The sequence below is a fragment of the Haemaphysalis longicornis genome, unplaced genomic scaffold, assembly GCF_048455015.1.
Source record: "Haemaphysalis longicornis isolate Haplotype H1 unplaced genomic scaffold, Haemaphysalis longicornis Haplotype H1 scaffold_6, whole genome shotgun sequence".
Classification (NCBI taxonomy): domain Eukaryota; kingdom Metazoa; phylum Arthropoda; class Arachnida; order Ixodida; family Ixodidae; genus Haemaphysalis; species Haemaphysalis longicornis.
Genome location: NW_027526407.1, coordinates 52,065,349 through 52,088,999, shown reverse-complemented (window position 1 = coordinate 52,088,999; position 23,651 = coordinate 52,065,349). Strand labels below are relative to the sequence as shown.

Here is a 23,651-nt window from a genome sequence, read left to right as displayed (position 1 = left end):
CCCCCTCCCCAACCTCATATTTAGGTTTCAATCTCCCCACTTCTTTTTCACTCCCCTGAAAACCTGAAAGCGCACTGATGCAAGAAAAAGCTATACATTCACACGAGCTCGCACAACCTCTCTAAAGGCCCAACCACATGCAGCGTACTTTTGGCGTTGCATCAGCGCGCGTCGCCAGAAATGCATGGCGACGCGACCCGACGCCCGAGCGACGCCGATGTCTACGCTCGCCAGATATCGGCGTCGACGCAGCGCGAGAGAGCATCGGAAAGGGGGGGCGGCGTCCGTCTTCGCGTGGTTTGGGGTCACTCCTTTCAGCAGAAAACAATCAATTTCTTTTTAACTTGTCGTAATCGGTTGCCTTGAGACAAATTGCAAGCTATTTCTGTTCGCAGGCGCTCATCCATTTGTGGCTTGTTCGGCTTTCATCGAGGAGATCGGGGATCTGCGATAGCTTTGTGCGAGTTAAATAAGGGAGCTCTGGTTACATCGCATCCAGTATTAGCATAATGCGGCTTGTCTGCAAGATCAGTGCGTGACGAGCAAGCGTTATCAACGCCAGAATTCTAGTGGCGCATTCCATTCTATTCGTAGCTCCCATGGCTTGCGCAGGGGAGACCGGGGATGTGCGATAGCTTTTCTTTACTCAAATAATGGAGCTGTGGTTACAACGCTTGTAGCAGTAGCATTATTGTCCTCGGCTCCAAGATCGGTGCGCAAGAAACAAGCGTTACCACTGCTCAAACCTCTCAAATACGACCAAAAGAAAGTACACCCGACACTATTCGTGGGCAGCCTCGGTTGGTACACCAAATTCTACGTCGTCTCCCCGCGTGGTCGAGCGGTTGAAAGTCGGATTTCCGTTTTGAAAGTCCGTGGTTCGACTCATTTCAAAGCCAAGGTTGTTTATTTATTTATTTTTTTTGTGGCGATTGTTTGATCAGTTTTTTTTAAGGGTACAGACAGGGTGCCAGTGTAACTTGCCTTTTAACCTACAAATGACGTTCGACGGTAACCTGAGCATCAAAGAAGCGCTGAAATTTGTTTTGCTTACAATTTTAACTCATGAACGTAGGTTAAATCAAGTAGCAAGTGAAGCAGTTGTGCGAGGTGCGTCTTCGTTTATTTTGTTCTGATTTGACCGTGATGGCTCGAGATACATTTCGCAGCATTTCAACATTTCAATTAAGCCACCCGAACTTGCAGCCGCTGAGGACACAATGAGTATTCTTGGCGCCTGTCGCCCCCATACACACTTTCGCGCGTCGCGGTCATACCGACGGCCGCCCTCTCCAGGAATCGCTCTTTCTTCGCCTTCGGTCGCCCCATCGGCATTAACCCTTAAGTCGCGCATAGCATAGACACGCCAGACATACCTGGATCGCTTACTTATAAGAAGGGGGAAAAAAATGAATAGGCTGCATGGTTGGACGTATCACGAGAGCTGCGACAGTAGTCTTCAAGTTTTAGACTTTCAGTCTAAAATAATTAAAAGGGAATGCACACGCGCTTAAGCTAGCTCGATCGTTTCCTTTCTTCTTTTTTTTTTTCGCGGCGATTTGACGGGAAGGAGGGGGGGGGGGGAAGAGAGATCGCGAAGTGGATTATAATTAAAAGCAGCAGCGTTGGGTGAAGGGAAATCAAAGCACTTCGGTAACTGTTCACCTGAATCTAAAATAAACACAAAAAAAGGTTGAACGGAAAAGAGATGGAGAGAGCGGAGGTGATTGGCGAGTGCCACTTACCGTCACAGGCGCGCATTGAAGATCATGGATGTCTTGTCAGACTTGGTTCACCAGTGGCAGGGCCGAAGCAGCTCAGCAAACGGTTGCAGCAGGTTGGCGATGATGCGTAGCTGAGACCTCATTCAGGACTTCGGCGATGGAAGAAGTGAGCGCTCTTGTCGCACGATGCGACAGCTGCGATTTCTCGGGGTTTCACATTGCGGAGTACGGTGCGCACTATATATATAGGCGGGCTGTACGTCCGCAGGTTGAACCGTTCAGAAAACCTTACGCACGACAGAGGAAAAAAAAAAAAAATCCAGAAGCGAAAAACGAACGGAAGTGCAGCAAGCACCAAAGAGGCCCCGCAAAACTCGCCGCACATTTCGTGCGCGACCGCCTTGTTGCAGCGCCATAGCCTTTGATCGCACAGCGCGTGCCGTCATACTGCCAGAGCCTAAAAGGAAAGGCGGATTGCTCAGAGGAAGTGGAAAAATGAAAACAGAAGGCCGGTGTGCTGCTGGAAGGCATTTACAAAGCGGCAGCCACGTTGAGCGCTTCCAAATTGCTTTCAGCTGGTTTGCGGCGCCGACACCACATACGCGAGCTCGCTTCAGCGGGGAAATATTCATAATAAAAAATCTCATCGCAAGAACATCTGTAGCGGGCTTGCAGGAGCATATTAGTTAGCATGCCCACGTTTTCGATCCCGCATCCGCATAGGCATTGGCCCTCGAGGCGTTTCTCAACCTTAATTCGTTATGATTTTGTTTACTAAGGGGAGAAAGAACGAAGGTGTTTTTTTATGTTACGAACGCATATGTGTTTCTTTGATTATTTCGGTTTAAACACAGTAATTTTGTTCTAACATTCATTATCCACGTTTATTTGACTTTAGTTCTAAGTGCGCAAAGCGACCGTTCAAATAAGTTCGGGACACGCCTGAATCGGAATAGCGTCGTCTGCTCAAGCGCCGAGTGCCTCCGCCAAGTTCCTCCGTGAAACTAGCCTCCGTCCGCGCGCCGCCGGAGAGATGTCGAGGGTATAACCGCTACTCTCGATACCATTGCCCGCAATAAAATCGTTCTCCTTTGTATTCCTTCCTCTCTCTTTCTCGGTGCGGGCATCCTCCGTGTGGTGCGGGGGCGCGGAGGTTTGGCGCCAATCTCAATCGCTTTTCTCCTGGCGCCTTTTTCGGAGACATTCTCCAGAGAAGTACGTGTGAGCTTTTGCCGCTTCGGCAGACCGTTAGTGCTGGCAGCGTTGGAAGCCAAGTGTATCACTGCACATAATGGAAGACAGAATTGTTTGCTTAGTAGTTTTAGAGAGTGGCCAGCGAAAGAAAGTCCACCTTGAAACAGGTGCATACGACGAGGTGTTGGCGGCTTTGAAGAAACTCGCCCCGATAACGGACAACACGCTGGTAAGTGCCTTGTCATCCTGTGTTTGCAGGGGTGGCGGGTGGCGGTGGGGCAGGGGTTTGTAGTAATGGTGCAAGCGTGTACGTGAACACGCCAGGAAATGTTCAAATTATTTTCTAAACGCCTATGCGTTTTAATGCTACGAATTCGCGTTTCGCAGTATTCCAATTCGTAACAGGGGGACCAGTTCGTGATAAAATCATTCGCCACGCGCGGCATTTTGTCACAGAGCAACGTGGTTTTTTCGTTGTTGGGACAGCTGCCGCAGTTGCTGAGTTACTTAAGGGTAATTCCACGCCAAACGTTCCCACGACTATCTTCGATTCCCCTATAAAAAAAATCATGGCCTATCCGTTCACCGCACTATTAGTCCTGTTAACCAATCTTTGGAGGAAAGAAATTTCTCCTAAAGCAAGTTGAATAGCATATGACAGTGGCCGGGGCCTAGGTTGCAATAATAATAATAATAAAAATAATAATATGAAATAATAAAACTCGCAAAAATACCACACTGTACGGAGCGCGGGGACAAAATTCTAGTTGGTAGAAAAAATGAACCGCGCTTCCAAGCTGCAACCTCAAAATATGTGCTTTGCCGGAAAGCAATTCGGCGTTTCTGGGCCATATTTAAACATCTTATACGGCTGTAACAACGTCTGCAGAGGCAATTTAGCCGCATAATTTGTTTACGCTGGTAAAGTGCGGGAAATAAATATGGCAGTGGGGAAGCGAGTATTTTCAGAACGGTAAACAAAAGTAGCACTATTTTGTTCATGTTCAAGGACTTGTCGCAGTGTGTGGCGGTCTATGTAAAACTACATTCTTAGGCTGATTTGGAAGGGCATACAGAGGGCATTTATTTCTGAACGTTTAATCGGCGCACTTTTAGTTTCAAGCGAGAAAATATTTCTTATATTGAGCGGCCCCCAAGGCCTCCGTCGGTGGTGCGTAGGTTCGCTTCACTGCATGCACCGTGAGTTCCCAGGTGCGGCGGCCACGCTGTTCGAGGGAGCGTATGTTTTTTCTCCTTCGGCCGTTGTCGGCTTGGTGAAAGTGATTCCACATGCATCTTCGGTCCTCCCGCGGTGCCGCACACGAAGGGAAAAGCAGATGCCGGAAAGCCTTCGAAGGGCGACGTCCGCCGTCAATTAGTGATAGTGTGGCGTGGCAGCTAGGGAGGAAACGTACGTAGCTGGATCGCAGGTGTTCGCTGCAGACTAGAAATACATTGTTAGGTTTTGCCGAATTTCCGGATAAGTTAGACGCATTAAAATGTCTCAATTAGGCTGCACCCCTATTGAAGGATGATCAGATGACTCGTCATTTAGACTTCGCAAAAAAGAATTTTCTCGTGCAAGACCAATGATCTTGCACGAGATTTACCGCTAGCAGTACGATTATAGGGATTCCCTAATTGTACTACTGGGCAAATACGCAAGCTACGGTACTTCCCTTCGATTGTTTAGAAAAAATAGGCCGTTTGTGAAAAACCACGTGCAGTGCTTTCAAACTGTCTTGACCGCGCATGACAGCGACCGTGGATATATATTTTTCAGGCTGAGGATTATAATGGCCTAAAACACGAATTTTCTGCTGCCCAGAAAATTAGTCCCGGAAGCACTGCACGTGGTTTTTCACAAACGGCCTCTTTTTTCTAAACAATCGAAGGGAAGTACCGTAGCTTGCGTATTTGCCCAGTAGTACAATTAGGGAATCCCTATAATCGTACTGCTAGCGGTAAATCTCGTGCAAGATGATTGGTCTTGCACGAGAAAATTCTTTTTTGCGAAGTCTAAATGACGAGTCATCTGATCATCCTTCAATAGGGGTGCAGCCTAATTGAGACATTTTAATGCGTCTAACTTATCCGGAAATTCGGCAAAACCTAACAATGTATTTCTAGTCTGCAGCGAACACCTGCGATCCAGCTACGTACGTTTCCTCCCTAGCTGCCACGCCACACTATCACTAATTGACGGCGGACGTCGCCCTTCGAAGGCTTTCCGGCATCTGCTTTTCCCTTCGTGTGCGGTACCGCGGGAGGACCGAAGATGCATGTGGAATCACTTTCACCAAGCCGACAACAGCCGAAGGAGAAAAAACATACGCTCCCTCGAACAGCGTGGCCGCCGCACCTGGGAACTCACGGTGCATGCAGTGAAGCGAACCTACGCACCACCGACGGAGGCTAGTGTCACTAAATAACGGAGGCCTTGGGGGCCGCTCAATATAAGAAATATTTTCTCGCTTGAAACTAAAAGTGCGCCGATTAAACGTTCAGAAATAAATGCCCTCTGTATGCCCTTCCAAATCAGCCTAAGAATGTAGTTTTACATAGACCGCCACACACTGCGACAAGTCCTTGAACATGAACAAAATATTGCTACTTTTGTTTACCGTTCTGAAAATACTCGCTTCCCCACTGCCATATTTATTTCCCGCACTTTACCAGCGTAAACAAATTATGCGGCTAAATTGCCTCTGCAGACGTTGTTACAGCCGTATAAGATGTTTAAATATGGCCCAGAAACGCCGAATTGCTTTCCGGGGAACCCTAGAAAACAATAAATAGGTTTACTCTCTCTCTCTCTCTCTCTCTCTCTCTCTCTCTATCTCTCTCTCTCTCTCTCTCACTCTCTCTCTCTCTCAGAGATGGTCAATCGCACGTACTGTCTGGGAATAGAGCCTAAAATGATCAGGATGATGGTCAGGGTCCGGCAAACAGTTGTTGCCTATAGAAGCTCCCAGCGAGGTTAATGTATTTCAGAGTAACAAAATTTTTTCATTTCATTCTATGAGTAAATTTGAGTGCTTTATAATGACAAATGTCTGCGGGGCATAAAAGGAAAATCATTTGTAGCATTGCACTAGGTAGTACTAATTTTACCTTAAAATCTGAAGTTCTGTGAACGACCTTATTTATCCTCTATTTTGACAAAGTTGGTACCTTGACGTAGTGTCGCCATTGTAGATACTCCAACCCTGTTGTTAAGGATAACAATGGACATATTTGGTCTCCAACATGGATAGGAAGGTTTTCAACACTGAGGTTGCAATTTCAACTGGCAAAAATGTTTGTGAGGTGTATAAATAAGCCTTCCTAAGTCAATTATGACATGTGTTGATGTTTATTAACAAGGCTACAAGCAACTATTACTATAAAATATATTATTTAGTTATCATGCTTGTGCCTTAGTGTGACAATCTGAGCAATGTTAGGATGTGGTTAGCTGTGTTTCACTCGAGTCTATATTCTCATTGCTGTGGGGAAAAAAAAGGCAACTATTTTTCCAATCATAGAACTTTCCCATATGGCATACTGTTCTGCAACGACTGATCTCTGTGATCGAACAGCCTGTTACAAATCAGCTTGTAATGAAACATGTAACAAATGGGCCTGCATGCACTACTGAAGTCAATTTTAAACTGTGTTTAAATTCAGTATTTGTGATAAGTTTTTTTCTGCAGATTCTGATTCATGATGCCGAGGTTGATGATTACATCGACCTTGAGGTCGGGCAGACTGTGCCAAACAAAGCAAAGCTTCAGCTGTCACGAAAGGTGGCCTTTGCAACGGATGTGAGTATTGCCCATATTGCTCCAGTTACATTTGATTACAATGACATAAAACAGTGGCAATTACAAGCATGAGCTATGTGCTCAAGCATCGAATAACTGTTTTTTTATTATGTGCCGTATGGTGTCTGAGGAAGAAAGTCCTGTTTCACTGCCAAGGATTTTCGCATTAAAGTCATGCCAAAAAATTTATGCAGCAGTGGCACTGGTTTTCACACATCTGTTGTTTCCTAGATTAACATACAACTGCTGCTGCTACAGTTAGTGTGTTTGTATTCACGACATTTCAGTGCATTAGCATAGGCCCTGAGCTTTGCTACTGGCTGGCCACTTGTGGGCTGCCTGCTGCCGCATTTCCATGGTGTGTATGGGGATGATGCTGTAAAGTTGATAGGTGGCCATGCAGTCCTTCAACTTTGCTGATTTTTGTCTGTGCCCATAAAAACTTGTTAGATGAAGATATGTTGATGAATTGAGCATTATAGTCATGTCAAATAACAACTTAGCCTCGGTAGATGCTTGAGTATAAAAACAAAACTCTTCAGGAATATGGTTTCGCACATGTCCCCCCCCAAGAGTGTTGGTACCAACAGCAGGTGACCGCCACCCATTGTCAAATGCCAATACACTTATTCTGACGTGTCACAATCTACTGCTAGACAACATTGTGTTGCACTAACCGTTGCGTATAATGACATTGCATGTGGGAAAAATGATGAAACATTATCAACCTTGGCCAAGAATCTTACCTCACCAAAAGATCTTGTATGCAGCCAACTAGTGCCAGCAGCCCTAGCAGTGACTCTGGTCCCAGCAGCCCAAGCAGCAGTTTTGTCTCACCAGAGTCTTTGCTAAGCAGTGGAGGGTAAGCAGTGTGCAACTCGGGCAAATTAAATACATGCAATCAGGTTTACCATTTACGGGGAATTTGAATAACGAGTTCACTTTACTTTCAGGAGTGGTACTTCATCTCCTAACCATGAGAGGCAACATTTCGGGGTTGAAAATGTACCACTCGAGAATCCACGTGACTTTTTGGAGTTTCGGATGCCAGATCTTCAACCCTACGAACAAGTGCTTCAGCGGAAGACAGCCATAAGTGGCAACCTGCGCCGCTTCATTGTGAACAAGCTTTTTCAAGTATGCTGGAAGATTACCTGGTATGTTATGCGGCTTCATTGTAACCCTTGTAGATACACAACTTGCGGTCTGGTAGCTGAACAAAAGGAGTTTTTTTTTTTTTTTGTCATTTTGCTAATTTTTGCCATGTGTTCTTTGGGTCTTTTTGAACTTGTGCAACACTGGCAAACACATTGTTAACAAAACATATGGTGCTAAAATTATCCTTTCCTTCCACGCCGTTTTTGCTTTTGAAAGATGGGTGCTGTAAACTAAAAGTAAGTTCACAAATAGGCTGTCACAATTTCTTTTCTTAATGAAGCTCATAGGTAAAATTGATGTGCCCCTGAGCGAAGCCATACAGAGGAAAGGTAATTGTCTGTTGTGAGCGTTACGTCACCTGTGGTGATTTGCTTTAGCTTTTGACCCATTCTAAGGCCTTAGAATGAAGTGACTAGTATATAAAGCAGATTGCATGAATGAGAGCTCTCCTTTCTAGTTTGTTCTTACTTTGAATTGTTGCTGCGGCAATTCCTTTCCAATAAGTATAATATAAATATATAAATAGAGGATTCGGGACATTTTGATCCATGAAACAGCAGGATCTGGCTCATTTTCAATACGAACTGTGATCTGCGTACATGTTTACACCCATTTCTTTCCTAGGGGAAAGGTGCCGAGTTTTCTTCGTCACTGCAGCTTTGTCCGACTTAGTTTTGGTTTCTGGACCTGGCTCATTAAAAAAAAAAACGCCTCAGTTGTACTTATAGTAATCCAAATGGGCAAGGCATCATTCCCTTAATCCCAACGTGTTGGTTTTGTCCCTGCTCTAAATGGGTGCTTTTCTCCACAAGCTTTCCCAGCAGTATGGAAAAAAAAAGATAAACCTTAATCTGCACTCCCCCCTCCCCCAAATTACAAACAAAAGAAGATGTCAAGCTACTTCCTTACGTCTTCCTTGGCATTCTAGATGGCTGGCTTTCCTTTCCGTATTCATTCAGTGAGCCCCTGATTCTCAATCACGCTAGGCTACGTATATATAGACTTCTATATCGTCATAGAGAAAGCGATGAAACATGTTGACAAGACATGCCTTCGTCAGGACAATTTTCTTGTCGAAATGCTGGTACTGGGCTGAGGCCACTATCTTGTCCAAAGTAGGCAGATACGCAGACAATGTTTTTTAGTAAGTTGGCAATGGCTGTGTGAATTGTTTGTTTTCTGGGCCCTGCGCATCTTGTTTTGATCTTGTGTTGCAGGTACCCAACACATGAACTTTACCAGACTGCTGCTCAGCAGCTTGTCAGTCGCTACCCGCACCTTATCGATCGTCTTGATGGTCGGAATGGTCTGGTGAGCACTCCATCTTAAAATCTTTCAGCCAATTTATCCGGTTTCACAGTTCTGGTTTAAAATTACTCTTTATTGCAGCATTGCAGTCTGCTGAGGATAAAGAGCACTTTTATAGAACATTATTGTAGTTTTGGTGGCGGTAAAAAAATCTGGCACCTTGGTTTCATATCACGGCATAATCAAATTTGACCCGACCACGTGATATTTCTTTCATTATCAGGAATTTTGTATTCTGAAGGACGATTTGCTCTAATGTTATACTGCTTACAAAACCAAGCAATTCTCCAGTTCTTTCATTGAAGTACTAGTCTCCGGAAATCGTTACCTGAGAACATAACTGTCCTAAGTACTACAGTTCTCGTACGAAGCTTTTATAACTTCATACTAATTTGATTGTTCTATGTGCATGTGCATGCATGCATGTGTGTGTTCACATACTTAACTTCTAGACAGTATTTACCCTAATGTTAAGTATTTTTGCAGTTAATCCTAACTCCCTTGCAGGTTTTCCTTGCATCTTTGTCTTTGGAAATTTTGTGCTAGTATTTCACTGCAGTGGCCTGCAAGAACTGTAAACTTTTTGTTAAAGGAGTACTGACACGAAATTTTCGTGTTGAATTTTTTTTTATGCTATGGGTGCCCATTAGCCCACTAATCAAAGAATGGCACATTAGACAGTCGATCGCAGTGTAAACAGTCATTTACGGCGTTGTTTATTCGTGTCAGTTTCGGTTTCAACAAAACGAACGCCGAGCGGCTGCCATGACCGGAGGTAGCACCTGACGTCACCATTCTTGTCGCGTCGCTGCTACCAGTCTGGACGCACATGCAAGCAAGTGCATGCGCTCAACGAGACCGGCCCAGGTCTTCACCATCCCCGCGCACTCGGGCAGCATGATAGTCCCAAAACCATGACGTGTACACACTAGCAGCGCGTGCCAACTGCAGCCATCATGTCGGCTACGTCACGGGAGCCCCGACGTCGGTAGTTTGGGGCAAGTAGCAGATGACGTCGTGCTGGCCCGCTCTGGGCTTTCTCGTGTGGGCAGAGATTAAAATTGATTTAAAATATGTTATACTGAACTGCTACTGTTGAAACTTGATATCTCCTGATAAAAAGGAAGCATTTTACGTAGCTATCTCAGCTTTGAAATTTCATGTCACTACTCCTTTAAAGATTAGCCTGTCTGTGTCTTCTTTCTAGTGTGTCATTTTTTCACCAGTACTATCATGCTATAAGCATCCCATCTGTTTTCCGAAATTTACCGTATTTGTTTTATGGGTTTTAGTGAACTTTCAAGAGGTGGTGCGACATTTTTGTACACAAAATGTCTAAAGGCAACATGAGCATGCTTAGGTGGTGCAGAGGGTGTGCATGTGTGTGATCTTCCAAGTTGTCTGAGGAGTGGCAGTGAAAGGGTTAAAACTGTTTTCTTTCATTTCTTAACAGGACTCGTGGGTGCGATGCCTTCGAAACAAGTTTAAGAATGCGCGAAAAAAAATTGAAAATTGCTCAGCAGCAATGCTGGCCCGGAAGCAAAAGTACTACCATAAGACACAGAAGGAAACTGGCTCCGACACCGAACCACCGAACAAGAAGCTCTGTCGTCTAGTTGTAAGTTCAATTGCATGCCTCGTTAATTTGCTCTCTAGCTTGTTGGTGTTTGTCATTGTATGTCGAAAATCAAGACATTACGAGAACAAAAAGGGAAGCTATAGGCGCCATCAACAGTATTTTAGCCATTGTACTTGACCTACAAAATTCTACTCTCCTGAACAGTTTTTACTAAAACTCAAAAATTACTTGAGTGTTTGTTTTGTGGCCGCTAGCCATTTATGGTGCTCTTGAGCATATTATTGAGGCTACTCCCAAAGTCTTTTTAAATTCTACAGGTTCCTTAGAAAGCTTGCAAGCAGTACTGCACTACTGTCCTCTCACTTTGTTGAAAGACCTGGGAAAGAATTTCAGCAGGCTTATGTGAATGGTCACGACGTTGTATTTGAGTGGCTGCCAAGTCACCACGGAAAATGCCCGTGGGTCGGGGATTTGGTGCATGTTAAGAAACACTCAAGGGAGTTTGTGAAACTTCTGCTTGTGATAAATATGCTTATCAAATAAACATGCTTTTCAGCGTTTATCCGGTTTCAAATATAAATATTGTTATGTGGCAGCAGGATGGTGACACAAACAATTAATGAAAGATGTAACGATCTATGTACGGAATGTACAAGGTGGCCATGGGTCAGACCAGGCCAAGTAGCATGCCCCACCAAGCTTTGTCATTATCGCAGATGCCAGTTCACGATGCTATGCACAACTGCCATTTTCCTCATCTTCTGATGGCATAACTATAAATCTAGAATTGAATAAATATACTTAGTTTGTCCAGTTGCTAAAAGCAGTATTTAATTTATAAAGCCTAAAAGAGAAAAAAATTTGTGAAATCTGTGCTGGCTGCAGCAACTACACCAGTGACAAACTACACAAACTCTTCTTGGGATGTGATTGGATGATGGCCAAGATTTGAAGGTTCATGCATATGCTCTAGCATTTGTGCCAGTGTTATCTTCCTTTAGGAAAAACATTAGTGGTGTTGGCAACAAGTATATGTGTTGGAGTGTAGTTCTTGTGTTTATACCCTTTAAAAATTTTTTTTGTAGAGTTGTCTACATTGTCTTGTTCAGTGCAACGTGTGCAGGGATTTCAATGTTGTCTTTGGTCGCTCATAGGTAGTATTTTAGAATCGCCATGCCCCGCTACAGTCGAATCCAGCAATAACGAAACCGCTGGTGAAAGCCAAAAAATTCACCTTTGGGAGAATTTAGTTACCGCAAAAATGAAAAAAAAAAAAACAACAGGAAAATCAGCCACAAACCAAAAATTTATTATCGAAAACTGGTTATATTACTTTGCGAGCCTTACCTTCCTGCAACTTCACAGCTCAGCTCTCACGCCACCAGAAGTGGTTCGTTGCTGGTCGTTGTGTGCGCCTAAGAACGACGGGATCATATCAAATGCATCCAAACTATTTTGCGGGCTCTGCTTTTCCGCGCGTTTCTCTCCCTTGTTCTCGGCACCGAGTATGTGCGAGCATGCAGGGCAAAGTCCAGCTTCTTCTGCTGTTGAACTTTGACAGACAGTGGCACCTCCTTGTTCCAATGCTTTCCACAAAGCTATGTGAGCATCGCTTTGTTGACTTCCACAGAGGCCACGCCATCAGTGTTTTTGTTTTGCGCATGTGCACCATTGAAGAATGGCGTCCATGCTTCTCAAAATGGTGGAGCAAGCTGCAGGGTGGTTCAGAGCTCGTTGACGCTATCCTCCCTTCCTCCACTTGGACCACTGAATTGGCAATGATGGCTGCCTTATCTTGCGGCGATAAAAACTTCCACTTTCAGGCTGGCGGAGGCATCTTACTGAGAGCAAATGTGCCAATCGCGACACACACAACAAACGCATCCGCGCTGTTCAGCAGTAGCGGGCTAGCGTAGCCCTGTCCTGAGCCAAAGCCGTGCAATGGTTCCTAGCCATGCCGCAAGTTGTCTTGTCGCTGGCATCATGTCACGAGCCATCATGTCACCATCATGGGGGCAAGTCATTGCCCCCTGGTGGTGATGTCGCAAGGCTGTCTCTTTGGCCCATTGCACGGTTCATTTTGTGAACAAATATGGTGGTGGCCGTGCAGGCATGCTGAGGCAAAAGTTTACGCACATTGGGTCCGAAAACAGCACACTTAAGCACTTTTTGGACACTGTTAGCCTCAAATGGGTAGGTAAAATGCCAACTGGACTTGCAGCGAATTTGGCTAACGTGGGATCGCTTTCCAAAAACATTTCGTCGCCACCATGGACGTTCGCCGGGGATGTAGAAATATTTTGTTGCCGCGGGAATTTCGTGCTCGTGGAATTTCGTCATTGCGGGGTTTGAATATTCCCATGTGGTTGGCTGCAGAAATGGGCTAGACAAACCTCATAGCACTGCTTTTACAGAGCAAGTATTGTTCCATGCATTGCCAAAGGACAAGCTGAGGCATACACAGTGGCATAATGCCCTCTCTGCCATTGGTCATGCAATCAGTGCATTTTTCAAGCTTCAGTGTGGCTTTACCTTGCAGAACTCAAGTCACCTTGTCGTGTATGGTGAGACAGAGGAAGCTATGATGCGGCACAGCGAATGGCTTGAGGAGAATGTTGGCACCACAGAGGACGAAGCAAAGCGTCAGCGTCTCCTTGCAACAGCGAACAGGAGGCACAAGCAGCTGCAAACGATGACCCTGCAGGAGGCGCTGACTACGTTTCCTTTTTTGTGTGTAGAGTCCACGGTACGTCAATTACATTTGGGGTAATGCATGTTGTGTAATGCATAATGAATTAAATTTCTATTATTATTTCTTTTCAGCTTCTGATGGAGTTTGAAGTTGTCTTTCAGAGGCAAATCGCCGATAAAATGGAAGCAGGCTTCGCTGCTCTGTCTGATATTGTTCTGAAGTATGGCACTGAACAAGAGGTTGCCTTGTTCATTGAGGCAGCAGAAGGTAAGCTTGGCGCATTTTTCTGTACTTTATATTCGCTTATGTCATTGAAAACTTTGTCTTTCAGGTGATAGGCAATAAAATTTTATTGGTATATTTTTGAGGTAGCTGTTAAAAGGTCGTAAGCATTGTGAGATTACTTGTGTAGATTATACTCTGGAGTTCCTAGGCTAAGCTTCTACCATATTAGGTGTGTTTATGTGGATTTATTTAGTAGGAAAACCAATTCAAAAATGTTTTCTCCTTTCTGCATCTGCCTTGCTGATTTTCTGTGGCATTTCTAATGACATGTACTCTTTTTAATTGGCTTTACTGCGCACCTCACCGATTTGCCAACCACAGTGCTGGCAAAATCAGTTGGCCAGTTGCCGACGGGTCATCACAATTCGATTGTACAGTGAAAACTGAGCCCCATCAGGATTTGTGCCTGGAATGGCATGCCTGTATTTTCTTAGTTTGTAGAGACTGTGTTCAGCTCAGTAAAGTTGATAAAATTAAAATAACTTCCCAGTAGCGCATATGCAATACGCATGTTGGCTTACCATGCTTCACTGCAGCTGTAGCTGCTTATGCCTGTATGACTGGTACACCTGTACAAAATCTGACTAGTTACAGGCAGGAAAAAAATGGGTGGGGTTAATCTATATCTGATTCTCAAATGGGTGTGCGTAGGCCCCAAGGGCCTTTCAGGGGTCCGCAAAGCCTTCCCCAAGCTCTTTCTTCCCCCCAATCATTGCTGTGGCTTTGCTGCATAAGACTATTTTTTCTCCATGTAGCGCATCCTTTAAAGTTGGCTTTTTGCACAACATGCCAGCGGTGCAAAAAGCCAGACACACAAGAGGCAGAATATAGGTGTTTGGGGAACTGTTAGTTGCAAGAGCAAATCTTTTGGCAATTAGAGATGCATCAGCATAGAAGTCAGCTTCAAAAGGCAGACATTAAATTGCTTGGGTGACCTCAGCTGCATTTGCGAACTCCTCTACATTACGAATTGGATCTATATAGTTCATCGTGGAGCCTTCCATTGTTTTGCAAGCTTGAGAAAGCTCCACAGTACATTCATAGTTGAGAACCACTGATCTAGGTACTAACGAGATAAAATAAACTGAATATTTTATCATGAGGCGTAAAACCTAGGTATGAGAAGCCCTTTGCAGGGTGAAGTAGCAGACCAGCTTCAGCACGACCACACATGTGTGATTGCTTTTGCTGCCTGAAGGAATGCATTCGCTGGTGAGATATTTGTGCCTACTAGAGGGATGCTTACTGCACAAGCATTGTTCAAGAAATGCTCAGATAGGCACCTCGGAGTGCTAAAGGTGAACAAGTCAACAGGAATGTGCAACATTGGATAGGCCTTGGCATGTACATGTGTTATCTCTGAGGGGTTGTGCATGTGCCCATAGCTTAGTCAATATGGAGCACTAGGCATGTGGTATCGCTCTGTGTGGGTTTGAATTCAGGCTGGGGTTCTTTTTGGGTAGTACAAACAGGCTGGGTCATGCTGTCTGTACTAAGACACCTGAGCTCCCATCGAATCTTCTAAAACGTGCTCTTCTTGCTGGCATGGGTACAACTGATGGCTTGATTCCTTCCATTCTGTTGTTGATAGACACTCACATATTTCCACTTGCCTGCCGACTTGCTTGCTTGCTTGCTTAGAAGGTTCGTTGTGGCTTTTTAAGCACATGCTTTTCAGGAGCAGTAAAACTGCTATCTTTGTATTCCAAAGTATTACAAGCAAGCATTGCAATGGGTGAATGCTTGTTTTATATTCTATTATAGATCAGCGATATGGAGTTCAGTTTTGAAAGAGGAATTTAGGGTGCCATGTTTTTTAAAAATATGACAAGAGACTTTTTTTTTTTATTGTACATATCCTGGCACAATTGCAAGTGTAACATTTTGATGGAGTTTAGCCTTATTATAAAACTGCCTTTCAAAATATTTCCAGAGGATGGCATTCGTGCCTTGCTGGGATTCATCGTCGACAGGTGTGGAGATTCTTTTGACGCCATTTTGACCGAGGTAAGTTTTACGTAACAGTTGAGCCTAGGCGTAAAGAAGTAAGTGCAGCATAGAGATATCGGAAGTTAAAAGGATGCTGTTAGCTAAATTTAGCATAACTGATAGACTGATTTGCCTTGCTGCGACGAATGTGATGGGCAGTTGACAACGGTTATTCCAAATGGGTAAAGCATGGCCATTAACCAGGCTGAACAAAAAGGCAATTATCCATTTCATACAGGTGTAGCACAAACAACAATAACAGAAGCAGATTCTGGGCTTCAGCTGCAGATTGCTCACTGGTCACTCAATAATGGCTCAAAATAACAGTCGTTTGCTAGGAAAGGGATGTCGTTGCTGAAGAGGTATCATGATTTCTCATCTAGATAAATAACAATTGCCATCCTGGGTGTGTTCAGATAAGGACAGTCAAAGTGGTGCCATGACCATTTTTTGTTTGAGATGAAACTTTAATATTCTGTAGAACACTGCATCCCCACCATGGAACTGGCATTAGTTTAGTAAGTAATGCCACAGTTGATTTATTAAAAAATTATTTCGAGCACGATCCGGCCGGGCTACTTTCCACAAAGCTTGGTGTGGCAACTTTAGGCACCTGTAACACCAAGCGGAAATTTTTCCAAAGGCTCTTAATTTTTTTTACCAAATATTTCCAAACTTTTCGGCTGCATTCAGAAAAATTGAACTTGTCATGTTTATATTGTTTGAGAAAATATTTCTCAAACTTAGTAGCGAGAGCAATGTCGTTCAGAAGTGCACTTGTAAAAACTCTTTTTACCTGTAGGCTTAAACGCTAAGCTGTCTGGTTTTTTAGACTTGTTTACCAGGGGCTGCTGAATACTTCATAGCTTGCTCATTGCTCTAGAAGAAAACATGTTCAAAATAAAAGTCTGTAAAGTGCGACGAAAAATGAAAATTTGGAAAAAAGGGCCAACTTTCGACGTCGTTTAAAAAAAAACACTGGTCCTCAATTTTCGCAATCTTTGCCGAAAATGGTACTAAGTAACTGAGTATTCTAGAAAGCTAAATATGCATTGCATTATTTTTGTTCTAACGTGTAAAAATGAGGTCACATTACACCTTTTTTTTTAATGTACAATCAACAATTCAGTAGCACTCTGCAGTAAAAAAAATACAAATTATTATGGCTGTATTTAAACATTTTAGGAAAATAAAATGACATATATAAAGAAAACTAATCAGAATAGTCATATTTGCCCGTTGTTAAATTTGTTAGTTGCGGGAGGCATTAAAATAATTGAGTTTTTTCCAGCTTGTGTCTTTTGCAGTGTAAAATTGCTATTTCAAGAATATTTTTTTATCCCCTTGCCTTAGCTGTCTCATAAACCCATACTTTACGTTTATGACGCTGCTTAATCACACATAATTTGTAATTTATCCCATTTACAAGCCAGTAACTACGCTGAAGTTACTGAGAATACTTGACGTGCGAAAGTCGTGGCCGAGGGGGTATCTCCATTTCACCTGGTACATGCGAAGTTCTAATGGCAAAAAGTTTGTCTTTTCAACTGTCTGACTTGAAGGCTCCCAAGGATAAGATATCGATGTGCTTCTCATAAATTTTCTTATGAGTTGTCCGAAAGACAAACTTTTATCGCACTACAAAATCTGTCTACCTGTACTTTGCACACTTCAATGTTAAGGGGAAGTTGCAGCTGTCTACTTCCAAAGACCTTCAAAGTATCGACAAACACTGGTCTGAACCTTCAAGTGTGATGTACGGAAATTCTTCGCGAATAATGGTAAAGGATACTATTGACAGCAGAAGCAAAGATGTGTGTTCACCTGTGTCGCGATGAAGCGAAAGACTGCGACAAATCTCTGTGGGAGCTCAGTCCTGATTCGGCCCATGCATGCTTGGGGTTGGTAGAAATCAAGCGAGTTCTTTAAATAGCATTCACCGATTTTCGCTTTAATAACACACGTATAAATGATAATTGGCGTTGACCTGCAAGCGAAGTCACACAAAGTGCGAAAGAGTCCGTGGACACATCCTTAAAAATTAAAGAACTTCGTCGTGCCACATCTTGACAATAGCCAATTCGCCACATTTGGGAAGAACAAACTAAAAGAAAAAAATGTTCTGCCGGTAGTCGGCATCACACATACTCACGGAAATAGCGAAATAAAACGAAAGAACTTGAATGTACACTGTACACCCAAATGTACACCCAACTCCGATTTCGAGTATCAGCGACGGTTCTGAACCGTGCTTGTCAACACTTTGAAGGTCCTTGGAAGTAGAAAGCTGTACCTTGCCGCTAACATTGAAGTGTGCAAAGCACAGGTACACAGATTTTGTAGTGTTAGTTTATCTTTCTAGGAACTAAAAACAATGGTTTTCAGAAAACAATTTAATTTAGTATTCCAGGAAGCCTTCAAGTCAGACAGTTGAAAAGACGAACTTTTTGCTATTAGAACTTCGCATGTACCAGGTGAAATGGAGATACCCCCTCGGCCACGACTTTCGCACGTCAAGTATTCTCAGTAACATCAGCGTAGTTACTGGCTTGTAAATGGGATAAATTACAAATTATGTGTGATTAAGCAGCGTCACAAACGTAAAGTATGGGTTTATGAGACAGCTAAGGCAAGGGGATAAAAAAATATTCTTGAAACAGCAATTTTACACTGCAAAAGACACAAGCTGGAAAAAACTCAATTATTTTAATGCCTCCCGCAACTAACAAATTTAACAACGGGCAAATATGACTATTCTGATTAGTTTTCTTTATATATGTCATTTTATTTTCCTAAAATGTTTAAATACAGCCATAATTATTTGTATTTTTTTTACTGCAGAGTGCTACTGAATTGTTGATTGGACATTAAAAAAAAGGTGTAATGTGACCTCATTTTTACACGTTAGAACAAAAATAATGCAATGCATATTTAGCTTTCTAGAATACTCAGTTACTTAGTACCATTTTCAGTAAATATTGCGAAAATTGAGGACCAGTGTTGTTTTTTTTTTAAACGACGTCGAAAGTTGGCCCTTTTTTCCAAATTTTCATTTTTCGTTGCACTTTACAGACTTTTATGTTGAACATGTTTTCTTCTAGAGCAATGAGCAAGCTATGAAGTATTCAGCAGCCCCTGGTAAGCAAGTCTAAAAAACCAGACAGCTTAGCATTTAAGCCTACAGGTAAAAAGAGTTTTTACAAGTGCACTTCTGAACGACATTGCTCTCGCTACTAAGTTTGAGAAATATTTTCTCAAACAATATAAACATGACAAGTTCAATTTTTCTGAATGCAGCCGAAAAGTTTGGAAATATTTGGTAAAAAAATTAAGAGGCTTTGGAAAAATTTTCGCTTGGTGTTACAGGTGCCTAAAGTTGCCACACCAAGCTTTGTGGAAAGTAGCCCGGCCAGATCGTGCTCGAAAAAATTTTTTAATAAATCAACTGTGGCGTTACTTACTAAACTAATGCCAGTTCCATGGTGGGGATGCAATGTTCTACAGAATATTAAAGTTTCATGTCAAACAAAAAATGGTCATGGCACCACTTTGACGGTCCTTATCTGAACACACCCTCCTGCATCTCGAGAGATACCAAGGCTAGTCATACTCATCGTCATCAGCCACTGCTCATCAAAAGCCACTGACCCATCAAAACTGTGGTCGTGATTCTGATTCTCATAAAACTAACGAGTGAAACAAACACTACCTGTCACTATCTCTTTTAAAGCATAGCGATCTTGCTCCTCCTGTTCCTCTCCTAGGGGCAAGTCGTCTCTCAGTGAATAACAGGTTGCGTTGGTACAGTCGACACGTTGGGAGAATACCGTACAATAGAAACTTTTGTGCTTAGAAACTGGATTTAACAAATTCTGTGGTTACATTTCAAGCTGAGATGGCTACTGAGACTGGTCGTAAATGCGACTACTCGGTCACAAGTTAAGGATGGCTGTGCGGCTATGGAAGGCATTGTGGGGGGGCCATTGTGCAGCGGCCACTTCAACATTCACGGAGCCTGAAAAGGACAATGTGTTTTTCTTCAACAAAGTGTCAATACTGATGATCATGGGTTCCTTTAAAAAAAATCGTAATTGTCCAGAGCAGCAAAGGACGTGGGAGTTTGGGGAAGCACGACTGGTTTAGCTGAAAGTGACGAAACCTCTTGGTACATGGTAACGTTGAATTCAGTTGGTCCTTTACCGCCATACATCACAGCTACCTGACTCACTTCCTGTTTATTCAACGTGCGCCGAAATCTCGTACACACGGGCGTTGTTGCTTTTCGCCTTCTGATGGAGGCGAAAAGCAAAAACGCCCGTGTGTACGAGATTTCGGCGCACGATAAAGATCCCCAGGTGGTCAAAATTAATCCGGAGCCCTCCACTACGGCGCACCTCATCACTTCCTGTTTATTCTAATGCAAACAGGGGCTGCATCATGAAACTGCTGAGAAGAAAATGAAGAAAGGAAATGCATTGTTTGATTAAGGATTCTTAGCAAAAAGCATCCCTCGGCAGCACATTAACACTAAAATGGCTATGGGAAGGTGTGTTTCATTTGAAACCAACTTACTGTCCTCTTTCCATTCTGAAATGTTCTAGGTCCCTATCAGGAAAACTGTTTCAGTCTAAAGTGTTTCAATTGAAAACCTTTCATTTCCTGCCTGTCCTTCTATACGTACGGCAAAATCTCGCGTAGTGCATCAGTCTGCCAGGGTGCCATATCCTAATGTCAATGCACACTATGAAAGCAGCTTGCACTTAATGTGTCACATTGTGTGCTTTTTTGCTTTTTCTTGCATAGTTTGTTGTCACTGCAGTAATTAATAGGAGACTCAGTCCTACAAATCACAGAAATGGCTCATTTCACGTTGAAAATACTCACAGTAATACACTTTTTGCGCGGCACGGAGGAACAATCGGTTGCGGTGATGAGGCATAAGGGTAACTTGTTGTTCTTAAAGAGTCACTGGAGGCAACCAGCAAGCTGGTTTCAAACGGGAGTCGAACCTCCCCATGGCCATTTCAGCATTGATTTAGTGCCAAGATGCTTGAAGTGCTGAGAAATTGCTGTTCAAATGCTCATCAAACGTGACGCAAACAGTGACTGCAGTCACTGTTTGCATAAGGATAAACCGGAAGCAAGTGAAGCAACGGTGGTTTATAGCAGTATAGAAGCAACTGAATACAACATTACCCTGTACCAGTTTTAGTCAAATCGCTCATGCTTTCCCAAACTCCCCTGTCATTTGCAGTTAGAGGCCACTAAGCAAACTGCTTCTCCATTGGACCCGTGGTCAGTATTTGCGCTTCGTTGAAAAAAAACACTAGCCTTTTGAGGCCCCGCAAGTGTTGGCGTCGAACGAATCCTCTCTTGGAAAGCGGTACTGCCACACCAAGTAGGGACGAGTAGCACCATCCAGGGGCAGCCAAGAAAGAAGTTGTGCGCGTCAGGTCATTTAAGCCCTTCCGGTGAAACTGCGTGTTTTTTCTAGTTTTAGCCTTATTTTTTAAAAACGCCAGGTGTATTAGGAGTATAATAGTGTCCTCCGTGAGCTAATCTATCAACCTAGAGAGACTTGCATTTTAACTTCACTGTCATTTAAAGTTGTGCTCGAGTGTATTGTGCGGTAGTAATGTCTTTTTTATTGCTGCAAAAGCCAAGACGGTTAATGTATTGGCACATGGTTTTATGAAGACTTTGCATTCCTAATTTAAGTACTGAAATTCGCAGGGAACGTTGGCTAACAATTTTATTACTATATCGAATTATTAAACTTCATTTAACCATATGTCTGTTTTGAATTTTATGGGTTTTTTTTTTTTTTTGCTTTTGTAGGGAGACGTTCCTTTGACCCCCTGCCTTCATTCCGACAACGGGGAAGTCAGCGTCCACATCGATGGCCAGCGGGTCTTCACTGCATCGTCGTTACTGGCAGGACTGTGTAGTCTCTTCGCATCGTTCTGGGTCTTCAACATTCATTATCCCAAGAAGGCACACAGAGTTATGACGTTTGTTGAACATGCCTTTTTAGACCTCGCCAGCACCAAACCACGTGTGAAGGCTTTGGAACTGATTAACTTTTACCGCGTCAATATTACTCATTAATATTTTAGTTTCAATCCTGAGTTGTCAAAAAGAATTGCGTATTATGTTTCGGACTTTTTTTTTTATTGTTGCTGTAAACCACTGCAACCTTTTTTTTTTAACTTTATGTACTGTGTACTGAGTGCAAAAGAATTGCGTATTATGTTTCTGACTTTTTTTTTATTGTTGCTGTAAACCACTGTAACCTGTTTTTTTTTTTCACTTGTGTACTGTGTACTGAGTGCAAAAGAATTGCGTATTATGTTTCTGACTTTTTTTTTATTGTTGCTGTAAACCACTGCAACCTTTTTTTTTTCACTTGTGTACTGTGTACTGAGTGCAAAAGAATTGCGTATTATGTTTCTGACTTTTTTTTTATTGTTGCTGTAAACCACTGCAACCTTTTTTTTTTTCACTTTGTGTGCTGTGTACTGATGTGCAAAAAAATTGCGTATTATGTTTCTGACTTTTTTTTTATTGTTGCTGTAAACCACTGCAACCTTTTTTTTTTTTCACTTTGTGTACTGTGTACTGATGTGCAAAAGAATTGCGTATTACGTTTCTGACTTTTTTTTATTGTTGCTGTAAATCACTGCAACCTTTTTTTTTTCACTCTGTGTACTGTGTACTGATGTGCAAAAGTTCGTTTGAAATAAACCTGAAACCGAGAAAAACCGTGTGAAATCAATACTCCCGCAGGGGGGATCTAGAAATTCTCCCTTGTGGCCTTAAAAAAAACCCTTTCGGGAGCCTATAAAACCACCCACACTTTCAAAAAACTCCTTTCAAGAGAAATATATGCTTCCTTTGAACCCCCTAAAAACTCCCCTCGCGAGGCCTACAAAACTCCCCAAGCTTTCGTAAAACTCCATTCAAAAGAAATAAATGCTTCCCTTGAACCGCCTAAAAACGCCCCTAAAATAACATAAGTACTTCCCAAGGGAGCAAAAATAGACTCCTATTCAACCTCCTAAAAAATCCATAAACATCACTTGAAAACGCCCTCGAGGAAGTAAAAAATACTCCATTTTGATCTCCTTAAATTTCCCCAAACATTTTTAAACACTCCCTAAATACCTCCTTTCTATCACCTAAAAACGCCCTGTTTTTAGGAGGTAAAAAAAACCTCCCTGTTCCATGGAGTAAAAAAAACTCCCACGAGGAGGATCACTAGAGGACAAGCCAAAAAGAACCTCTAGGGAGTATATGGGAGGAAAAAAAGTTTAGAGTGTTTGAATCGGGGTGACGGCGTGCGCCATCTAGCCTATCTTAGTAGTTTGAATTTAAATTTAGTCCCTCAACTCGGATTTCTTTTTAATTCTGCCCTGCCGCTACCCCTGGCTGGGATGTTATTTTATCGACTTCCCTGCTTTTTTTCCACCAATACTCTAGCCGCTGCTTAGTAATACCTACTGCTGACCAGTTAATGCTTCCATCAATTGCGAAGCCCAGTGCCTCAGGAAGTAGGACTTTCCCCCCAATTCTAACCGGCCAATTCAACCATGGGCTCCGCGCGCCACGATGCGGCGGAAAACGGCGAAACGTACGCTCTCTCCGGCCGAACGGGACGGCCGGAGCAACGGCGCGCCGCCGGCAGCCGACCGCGGAAGCCATGCGCGGACAACGGGGAACATGGGGAGACACCCTCGGATGGCGGACGGCAATTGCGAGGTCATAAGGTGCTTCGCACCTAATATCGTCGCAGCCTTGGGTGGATAACTTTTCTCTACTCGAGCGGCGGTCGTTTGAAGCACCGCAGAAAATAAGGCAATCGGCGCACTGGGATGACACCGAGATAGCGCGAAATCACCGAAACCGACCAGGTTATG

At 43.2% G+C, this 23,651-nt stretch overlaps 2 protein-coding genes across 3 annotated transcripts in view; both read left to right on the top strand.

The window, feature by feature from the left end:
• LOC144142660 (uncharacterized) overlaps window positions 1-23,651 on the top strand; it is a 125,547-nt gene that overhangs the window by 38,593 nt on the left and 63,303 nt on the right. The window lies entirely within an intron of this gene.
• On the top strand, window positions 1,642-22,947 carry LOC144142659 (sterile alpha motif domain-containing protein 3-like). 2 transcript variants are annotated; one of them, XM_077674311.1, is made up of 9 exons: window positions 1,642-3,147; window positions 6,614-6,724; window positions 7,495-7,881; window positions 9,100-9,193; window positions 10,644-10,808; window positions 13,309-13,515; window positions 13,593-13,728; window positions 15,680-15,753; window positions 21,574-22,947. In XM_077674311.1, exons 3-9 carry the CDS (start codon window positions 7,769-7,771, stop codon window positions 21,841-21,843), a joined length of 1,059 nt encoding a protein of 352 aa, XP_077530437.1. In that variant the 5' UTR covers window positions 1,642-3,147; window positions 6,614-6,724; window positions 7,495-7,768; the 3' UTR covers window positions 21,844-22,947. The 2 variants fall into 2 exon arrangements, with proteins under 2 accessions (XP_077530437.1, XP_077530436.1); XM_077674310.1 differs by lacking the exon at window positions 1,642-3,147 and having other exon boundaries at window positions 5,725-6,724; window positions 7,678-7,881.